Source organism: Cydia splendana, chromosome 24 (assembly GCF_910591565.1).
Source record: "Cydia splendana chromosome 24, ilCydSple1.2, whole genome shotgun sequence".
Classification (NCBI taxonomy): domain Eukaryota; kingdom Metazoa; phylum Arthropoda; class Insecta; order Lepidoptera; family Tortricidae; genus Cydia; species Cydia splendana.
The window spans coordinates 1,325,866-1,336,779 of NC_085983.1; the positions used below are offsets into that span (position 1 = coordinate 1,325,866).

General features: G+C 37.8%; 2 protein-coding genes across 2 annotated transcripts in view; both read left to right on the forward strand.

Annotated features, from left to right (window-relative positions):
• Positions 1 to 10,914, forward strand: part of LOC134802150 (zinc finger protein 25-like) — a 371,645-nt gene that overhangs the window by 285,506 nt on the left and 75,225 nt on the right. The window lies entirely within an intron of this gene.
• Positions 3,378 to 10,787, forward strand: LOC134802224 (serendipity locus protein beta-like). Its single transcript, XM_063774814.1, has 6 exons — positions 3,378 to 3,634; positions 4,397 to 4,525; positions 5,662 to 5,779; positions 7,510 to 8,057; positions 9,946 to 10,080; positions 10,651 to 10,787. Exons 1-6 carry the CDS (start codon positions 3,500 to 3,502, stop codon positions 10,780 to 10,782), a joined length of 1,197 nt encoding a protein of 398 aa, XP_063630884.1. The 5' UTR covers positions 3,378 to 3,499; the 3' UTR covers positions 10,783 to 10,787.

Consider the following 10,914-nt stretch of genomic DNA (forward strand, 5'->3'; position numbering starts at 1 on the left):
ACTTAAACTGCGAGGCCAGGTAATTCTGAGTCAGTCTGCGTGCTTGCATCTCTTTCAATTGCTCTTCCTATAAAATAAAACAAGTTTTTGGCAAAAAAAAACATTTTTGTTACAAGTTTTTATCGCTGACTTATTTATTAAAAGTACTTTTCTTTCCACAGGCAATTAATACTCATCGAGACAATTCTAAAAACCCCAAACACAATTAGGTTTCGTTGTTTTATCACAGAGTTCCTATGGCCACCTCCTGTCTCCATCAACAGATCAGCTCGATGACACCATAATATTCCATTGTCACCCGACTTACGTATGTATGCAAAATTTCAGTTCAATCGGAAACCGGGAAGTGCATCAAATTTAACTTGCAAGATTTGATTACAGACAACGGCCAGGTGAAACTAAATAAAAGCTGTAAATAAATGAAATATTACGCACATTTTTCGTCGATTCCCAATAATAATCCAATTATAAATTTTATACTAAACAGGGCATATGTGGGATATTTTAACAGTTCTTAATCTTACCTTGCTCAATGTGTGAATTTTAAAATTATAGGTACTCTCAAATGTGGCTATATTAAATTTAGGCTGCCGTCGCCTAATGTTCCCATTTTGTATTATTTTTGGATGTTCGCTACGTTTTACGATTTGGACTTTTGTTCTATCATGTTTTACGTCCCGTATTTTTTCATTTATTTCTTCATAGTAAATATCATCAGTGTCATCAGATTTTCCACCAACTTTTAATTGAATTTTATCATTTTTCACTTCAATCGTCATCATTTTCATTGTTTCAGAATTTTCTTTTCCCATTTTCATTACATTGTTATCAATATCCATACTTTTATTATAGACATGTCCTATTTTTAAGACCATATTTTTAAGAGCTTCAATTGAATGTTTATTTTCTTTTCCTATTTTCATTAGATTATTATCAAAATCCATGCTTTTATTATAGACACGTTCTATTTTTAAGGCCATATTTTCCTCCACTGGAGCTCCAATTGAATCTCTATTTTCTTTTCCTATTTTTATTAGATTATTATCAAAATCCATACTCTCATTCAAGCCACTACCAATTATTAAGACCATATTTTCCTCCACTGAAGTTTCAGTTGAATCTGTATTTTCTTTTCCCATTTTCATTAGATTATTATCAATATCGATACTTTTATTAAAGACCCGTCCGATTTTTAAGACCATATTATCCTTCACTGAAGTTTCAGTCTGTTTGTTTATGGTTTTTTCAGTTTCCATGATATTTTCTATAGTTTTTGTTTTTTCAATATTTCTTTTGTTTATTAAGCTATTAAAAACTATTTCATCCTCTGAATCATCATCACTGATTTTAATTAATTCTAGTATTTCAGGATAAGCTTCATTAATGCCATCCACTGATGCAATGTCATCACCTTGATCATTATGTAAATCTTCTGATGGAAGTAATTCTATTGTTTCGATTTCAGTTTGGGTTAAGTTGAGCGACCGATGAGGGAGGTGGTATTTGCGAATATAATCTGTGTCCAGCTGGGAAACAAATAAGTCAAATAACACAGATTACTGTCTTACTGTCAACAAATGATTTTTGAGACATACTTTAATGGGCTTGTGCACAAATAACGCGAGGTTCGATAGGGGGGGGTGGGGTCACGAAAAAATCACGACAGATCACGTCGGGGGAGGGGGGGGTATAAGGAGACCTCACGTGCATTTTTCTACAGTGAACGAAACTAAGAAAAAATACCTACCACATGAGTAGATACAGATACTTTTTCTCGGTTTCGTCAGGCGTGGCTCACTCCGCGATTTCGTCGCTTTGCAACAGGTAGCTACAAGTACATCCGTTAGACAATTTTGGTGGCTAGCCATAAGCCGCGCGTGGCGCTGTCGCCACCATGTAAATTTCCTGGCAAGAATAATTGAAATAGTTACCGCCCGCTTGAACCGCGCCGGTGTGAGTCGCTTCAGTGTGCGGAGACACATGTTTCTAAAGGATGCACATTTGAGGAGCAGCACAAGGCAGTACGCGCACAGGTACTGCGGTAGCCTGTCCCTGGCAACCTACAATCATACACAACAAATGTACTTAAAAAATGTTATACTTGTTATAGGTGTTATAATGACACAACACCCATTTTTACTAAGTCCTAGATGTTTCGTCCTGGTAGAATGTTCGCGATCCCAGGACGCCTCCCCAAATGGCATATTGTGGGAATCGCCAGTGTGGGTTTAGTGGGAAGGCTCCTCCCCTCTTTTCACAATTGAATCAGCTGGAAGGTGAGAGTCCCACATACTCCCCACCTCGGGGCCAGGGGGACGATGCGTAACGGCATTCCCACATCGACAAAAAAAAAAGTCCTAGATGTTTTCCAACTTTCGGGTCAAATATCTTGGCCATTTTCTATTTTAGAGAAAAAAAATCCCACAAAACACGCTTATTTGTGCGTTTTGACTGAAATTTTTCTAAATCTTTTACAATTCCTATAATTATATTTTGCACTCTTGGTCAAACCCTTTTTGCTTTAGGCCGACCCTTAAAAAGTTAGCTTATAAATTTCTTTATTCAATTTTAACCCAGAATGTTTGCTGTTGTATGTAAAGCGTAATAAACTGTTCAGGTCTCTCCACACGTCACCAACAATCTCATGCGATTTCTATACATTACAGCATTCGACCAACTGATTGAATTCGTTGAGGCAAGCATTTATCTAAAATCGCATGCCATCTGAAGCAGCACTTGCAACGTCTGTAGAAGCTTTAATACTTACAGAAATCCCGGAGATACGAGTAAAGGTATCGGCGAGTTTATACTCATGAATATTGTACAGTCTACAGTCCAGCATTAAACAAACACGGCAGCATAGCAACTCGTGCTGTAGCAGCGAATTTGTTTGTGTTATGTTCATTGTTGTATACTTATTTCACTTAGCTTGAGTAACACGGCCCGTTATCGTACTTTAATATAATATTGAAACACAAACGCATGTTTAGCCAGGAAATTTCAATTTAATATCAGCTGTGGTGCTGTCAGTGTCATATTAATTCGTTCGGAAACTGAAAGCGATAACAGACGTGCGTATCGGACCATGTCTTTTTCACCCAATCTGATTAAATTGTATGGCTTACCGCGAATAGAGCAAAGAATATAATACTCACTGAATAGAGTTAGACTTAGCTAAGTTGGCAGTGCTTTTTATAGCCGAAGCGGTGCAAGTGCTATTTTAAACGTCAAACTTTTGTGAGAATATGATTCTAATCTTTCCTGATCAAATAGGTCGATTTGATCATCCCGTCTGGATAGGCTTTTATGGATTTTCCTTATTTTTCCGAACGCAAATAATCTGACAGCTCAGCTGTCAAAGCTCGCTTCATCTTTGCTTTGTGTATTCGCGTCCTATGTCCTAATTTCGCAATTAGAATAAGGAAACCCACATATTAATCATACATTTTAATCAATTATAAATCTTAATATATATTTAAAGTAAAATTAGTAATTTATAATGGATATAACACTTAGTAAATCGTCAAATGAAGGCAACTTGTGGTGCCGCGCCTGCCTCTCGGTTGAAGGGAGAATGTACAATATTCATGAGTACAAACTTGCTGATGCTTTTGCTCACATCATCGGAAACCCTGTAAGTATTTAGAAGACTAGTGGTAGTCTTGCTGGGGTGCGTGCACCGCTAGAATCCATACCATTAGTTTATAATTTTTTGTTTATATTACATGTACAATAATACTATATATTATTTATTAATTATTAATATTATAAATGCGAAAGCGTGTCTGTCTGTTACCTCTTCACGCTTAAACCGCTGAACTGATTTAGTTGAAATTGGTATGGAGATAGTTTGAGTCCCGAGGAAGGACATAGGGTAGTTTTTATCACAGAAATCACCCTTTAAGGGGGTGGAAGTATGTATGGGGAATCAATAAAAAGCAGATTGGATAAAAAATAAGCTACCCAAATTACTAACTCCACGCAGACGAAGTCGCGGGCAAAGGCTAGTATGTCATAACTACAACAAACGCCTAGTCTCGGTTGACATATTTATTACAAGTACCTGGGAGACCGAGCTTTGTTCGGAAAACATATAGAAACTCAATAATGCGCGTTTTTCCACCCCCTTTACACCCCCAAATACCCACATCATCGAAATTGTTAGAGCCATTTCCAAGATTTACGAAATCCAAAAAATGTACAAGAATTTCTCATTTAAAGGTATAAAATACGCGACCTAATACAATCCATCTTTAATTTACTTATTTTTGTAATCTTTAGTTGCAATTTAATATGTATCCTTATTTGTAGTTTTACTGAACATAATTCTAAATATATTTCAAATTTATTTACATTACAACATATAAGGCGCAATTCCAATCTGTTCCAATTTCAGGTGCACAAGGATAACCTGCCGCAACATCTGTGTGCGTACTGCGGTACGCAGTTGCTCAAATGTGAATCTTTCAGAGACATGTGTCTGAACACACAACGGTATCTTGTTACCGAGCTACTCAACAATGAGGTACATAAATGTATAAATAAATAAATAATTAAATATTAGGGGACATCTTACACAGATCAACCTAGCCCCAAACTAAGCAAAGCTTGTACTATGGGTGCTAGGCGACGATATGCATACTTATATAGACAAATACACACTTATATACATAGATTACAACCATAACTCAGGAACAAATATTTGTGTTCATCACACAAATAAATGCCCTTACCGGAATTCGAACCCAGGACCATTGGCTTCGCAGGCAGGGTCACTACCCACTAGGCCAGACCGGTTGTCAATATAGGTTTTATCTTTGTCTTATGTCCATCTGTGCACGTACTGCGGCACACAGCTACTAAATGTTCCTTCAGAGACATGTGTCTGAACACACAATGGTATCTTGTGCCTCAGCTGCTCGACTATGATGTACCTACAGTAGCTGCAGAGATAACGGACCCCCCTGAAAATTTTCTATAGCTTATTGTACCACAGAATAAATACTGCCGTACAGAAAGGAAACTTCCTACAAAACCGAAGTTTGACGGTTGACGGGCGGTTCAGGGTCGAATCATGCTGTCCCTTTCTAATATATGGCACTATCCCTTTCAGCTATTTAGGGTTGTCAAAATTCAAGCCATTATCTTATCTGTGGTCGTGCACACAAAGGGACGTCAAGTTGTGTCAACCTAATAATTGCTCGGAGCAATGCTGAGCCGAACGGCGCCGAGTTTGCCTGAAGGAAGGAGTTTTACACCCCTGACTGTACATAAATATAAGTACAGAATTTATTTAGTCGTATGGCACGAGTACATAAAATATAGGCAATAAATTAACAATTAAAATTACAACAAAACAATTATAAAATCAGATGTCAACATTCAGTGTGTTCAGCCATGCGGCTGCATGGGTTGTGAGATGAAGGAGGTCTTCCGGTGGTCCAGAGTATGAAACTATGAATGCAGAGGGCAGCGCTGGATAATATGTTCCATGGTTTGGGCCTCTTGTATAGAATGATAGCTACTACTCAAACTCTTGTTTCAGCAAATGCTTACGTAGCAACCACTTGAAAGCAAAGTTCTTTGGAAGTTGTCTTATGTTGAGGGGAGAATTTAGTTCTATTATTATTTGAATATGTAATTATTGTGTTTATTTTCCAGTTGGATACAAACTGTGTTGCCAGAACACGCCCCTCTAACAGACCCTTCCACTTGACAACAACTGATGTCACCACCACAGAGTTTGTAGACACTCCCTCAGCTGAGAGGTTAACCGGAAGTAAGTGGTTCTGATTAAATTTGAAATCTTAGTTCTTCTTCTTTCTTCTTCTTCCTGTCCTTATCCTACGTTATGTGGGGTCGGCACCACATGTTTTTCTCTTCCATTCTCCTTTGTCTGTCGTCACCTCAGCACTCACTCCTTTCTTTCTCATATCCTCTTTCATTTGAAAGCTTAATCAAATGCAATAAAGTCTCATTAAAGTAAATAGGGCATTCCACAAATCAAAAGGACTCTTACCACGACGTACCCGTCTGTTCTTATCTCTATTGCGCGCGCATAATTATATTGTTGTACCGCTCGCACAGTGTCATTCGGATCACACAGAGCGTACATACGCCAATAAATGTTGATTAATTAATATTTATTAGCTTTATTGACATATTATTTTGATACTTAATTGATAATTGAATTTGTTTCTGTTTTTGTACCGTTGACATGTAATTTTATAGTGTAAGTGTAACATAGCATGTATAATATTAAACATTACTTATAAGCGCCTTGGTTCATCAGACTGTAAGCTTATTCGTGAATAAATTAAATATGGATGAGGTCTTGGTGGCTCAGATTGCAGAGCGCTGGAGTATCGATCCAGAGGCTGTGAGTTCAAGTCTCACCCAAGACAGTAATTATTCCACTTTAAAATTTATTCTAAGTTTATCAGAAGTGTTATAAAAATAGCGTAACGTACCCGACACTTCTGGAATGCCCCAAATAAATACACAGCATTATACACGGTGGGTAATAAAAAATAACTGCATTCCTGTTGCCAGAGAGGTTTTGGGATTATACTGAGCAACTTTTACTATGGAAACAACCCCAGAATCGCGAAAAAAATTACCCTCCCATAGAAAATAGACCGGCCAAAATGTATGAAACAGCCAAATATTTTTCGCGATTTCGAGGTTGGTCCCATAGTAAAAGTTGCTCAGTATAATCCCAAAACCTCCCTGGCAACGGGAATGCACTTATTTTGTAGCCACCCTGTATACTTAAAGCAATAGGGGGACCATCAAGTCCTATCCCTTATATCATTAATTAAGCTAAGGGGTCATCCATTAATTACATCACACGTTTAGGGGGAGGGAGGGGGTCAAGAAAATGTGACATATTGTGACATGAGGGAGGGGGGAGACACAAACTTTGTGACGTCACTTTAACTTCATCAGTAACCGAAAATTTATTTAAATTATTTTATTCGCTGTACATTTAAATAACGAGTTTTTAAAATGATAATCGTTTTTATTCGATTAATTTTCTTTCCTAAGCAGTTTTGGGTTATAAAATTACTAATATTTATATCGTCAAAAATATTTTGATACTTAATTCGATTTGGCGATTTCGTAGAAAAAATGTGACGTCACACTAGGGGGGAGGGGTTTGCCAAATGTGACCAAGTGTGACAAGGAGGGGGGGAGGGGTCAAAAAACCTAGAAATTCGTGTGACGTAATTAATGGATGATCCCTAAGGGGCTATTCATAACTTACGTCATTTCAAATTAGGAGGGGGGGGGGTCTGGACATCGGATGATGGTAGCATGACGTAGGAGGAAACGGGGTCATTCGAAGCATGATTTCTGGATGATTTTAGGGGGAGGGGGGGTCAAAAATCGTCAAAAAACGATGACGTAATTTATGGACAGCCCCTAAGCTGGGTGCATCTATTATTTTATTTTCATTGTATTTTAACCTGTTTTGTGTACAATAACATTTTTATGTTACCCCCTCAGCTGACATAAAAGTTGAACCCAACATAGACATTGTAGACATAGACTGCATTATCGACCACGCCGATTTAAAAATAGAATCTAAAGAAAATGAAGACAAAAAAAGTACCAAAAGAAAAAGAAAATCTGGAACTGCAGCTAAGAAAAAAACAGAAGTTATTGTAGATAATGATGATGAAGTCAGCGAAGAACATAAGATAGAAAATATAAAAGTTGAAATTAATGTTGATGATAATTTTGAATATGAAGAAAGTGTAGATGCTAAAAAAGAGTGGGACATAGCTCTTGATGATAATATTGATTTTGAAGATGATTTTAGTGATGAAAAACTAGAGTTACCGTTAAAAAAGAGAAGGAAAAGTAAGAAAAAGATAGCAATGAAAGTTGATGAACTTAAAGATAATACAGATAAGCCAAAAGTGAGAAGGAAAAGGAAGAGGAAAGAAGAGGTAACAAGGAAGTTCAGGAAGGCAGAAAATGATTTCATGCCGGTTTTCGATTTCGCCACATTTGAGAGTTCGTATGCTGTGAAAATTGTTGTTTTGAGCAAGGTAAGAATGAAAAACGGTTGGTTGCAACCACCATATTGTAACATCGTTTTAGGGTTCTGTGCCCAAAGGGTGCCAAAACGGGACCCTATTACTAAGACTCCACTGCCCGTCTCTCTGTCACCAGGCTGTATCTCATGAACCGTGATAGCTAGACAGTTAAAAATTTCACAGATGATGTATTTCTGTTGCCGCCATAACAATAAATATTAAAAACAGTGTAATAAATATTATAATGGGGCTCCCATACAACTTCCTTTACTTTAGTACCGTTTGGTAACCAAAATTTCGTAACCAGCTACAGAATGGGAATCAAGATTCCCAGTTTGTAGCCGGTTACCTATTGGGCCAGCGTGTTACCGTATGGTAACTAAATTTGGTAACTAGCTACAAAACAGGAATTTAAAATTCCCTTTATGTAGCCAGTTACGAATTGGGCCAGAGTGGTAACGTTTGGTAAATATGTTTTGTAACTGGCTACAAAATGGGAATCCAAAATTACCTGTTTGTAGCCGGCTACGTATTGGGCCAGAGTTACTGATCGGAGTTTATTCTACCAATTCGAGGCTAGAACGGTGTACATACGAAAGCACTTCAGACTTATTGTCATTGCATACGTTTATTTTAAGTTTTAATGATAATTTCTCGCTGTCTGTACATTTTATCAAAAATATGTGAATGCCAATTGTCAACACTTAAAAAGTTAGATGGTCACTTCAAAAGTCCCATTTTGTAACCAGTTACAACGCGGGATATTTTTTCCCGTTTGGAAGCTGGTTACCAACCGTGGCTACGAATCGGTAATTCAAAAGTCCCATTTTGTAACCAGTTACAACTCGGGATTTATTTTTTCCCGTTTCGAAGCCGGTTACCAAACGTGGTTACAAATCGGTAATGGAAAAGTCCCAATTTGAAGCGAGTTACGAATTGGTATTTCTTTCCCGTTTCGAAGCTGGTTACCAATTTTTAGTTACCAAACGGTACTAAAGGATTTTTTTGCCGTTTTTTGCGGAATGGTACGGAACCCTTCGTGCGCGAGGCCGACTCGCACTTAGCGGTTTTCTAGCCTTGGGAAAGAGGTAAACAATCTTGTCGTGTTTTTTTATTATTGAAAAACGGTTTAATAAACAGTAGCTATTATAGTATGAATTATCTCAGGTGATTTTTTCGGGCTCGGGCCCTAATCTGTTAAACAAAAGGTATTGTTTCCTTTATGCAGTATAGCCCCGACATAAGTAACGGGAACAAGCCCGTTTAAAAACCAAACTTACCATTCTAATTATATGGTTCAAATTCATGAAACGGCCCATTCGGAGATAACACGTGTTGTTATCTCCAAAACCATGACCACCCTGATTGTTCTCTGAATGAACTGTCACATGAATTTGAACCTTAATACTATCACGATAGATGCTTTTTAAACGACATTGGTTACTTCGGCACGTGCTGAAGACCGCTCTTGAAAGAAACAAAGGCTTTTGTTTAACGGATTAGGGCCCGAGCCCGAAAAAATCACCTGACATAATTCATACTAAGTATACCTACTTATGAAACTTTAAGAATGTTAATGATCATATGTGCTATACACCGTGGGTCTATTAAACCCGATAGATTGTAATGGTGTATTCTTGACTGCATTTAGAGACTAAAATGTCATACAAAATTTCCTGAAATAGATCTTGTTTTAATTCAATTCAATTCATTTAGAGATAATGTAAAGATTTCTGAAAATTTTTGAAATTGTAAAAAATTCTGTGATAACTTAGTGAATAACGCCTTTTTGGCTGCGACGCTGCCATTATGGGACTTAGTTTAGAGTTTAGACATACCTACCTACTGACAGACATTAAAGTTTAGACATTTGCTTGCTGTAAACAGTTATTATGTGCAGGAAGAGCAGCTGGAAGAGATCGCCGCGCGTAAGAAGTCCCGGAATTACCTGGAGTCCCATTTCCGGTGCGAGGACTGCGGGAAAGGCTTCGATGCTGAGGCCGCCTACAACAACCACAGATTACGGCACAGTCCGGTAAATATTTTTTAAAGTTTTCAGTACTTTTTCGATTTCGAAAATGGTCCATACATACTTATACCTTTATACCTTACGGTCGTATACAATTAAACGAGCAATTCTTGTATATATATTTATATATGGATAGATTTATATATTTCGGGGATCTCGGAAACGGCTCTAACGATATCGATGAAATTTGCTATACTTATATGGGTTTTCGGGGGCGAAAAATCGAGCCTGTTCTTATCTCTGGCAAAACGCGCATTTTGAGTTTTTATATGTTTCTCCCAGACATTATATTTTATTATATTGTTTGCTATAGTTTGACAAGAGTCGAAATGACCGAAGAGGCGGACAGATACGACATTCAGACATTAAAAAAAAGAGCTTACATATGAATAAGCATAGGCAGGGTCCCTACTAGGTTAACTGAAAGAGATCCCTCTTGACCTTCGATCTGAATCATGAGATGATGATGAGTTTTCTTATGTTTTTTGTAGCTTATCATATTAACAGCAACGACTTTAAGCAATATAGTATCCCATATTTACTTTAAAAAAACTCTAGAATTTGTTTTATTTTCAGAGCGAGGGTTCGCTCGCTTGCGAGATCTGCTTCGTGCGATTCAAGCGGCAATGCGTGCGACAGAGACACCAAGATGTTCACCGATTGAAGTTCCTGTGCAACGAGTGCAACTATGTGTCGAGAGACAGGTAAGACAGAGACAGCACATCAGCCATAGCGAGACTGAGACAGCACATCAGTCAGATGAGCGAGACAGAGACAACACATTAGCCAGAGCGAGAGAGAGACAGCACATCAGCCATAGCGAGACAGAGACGGCACATC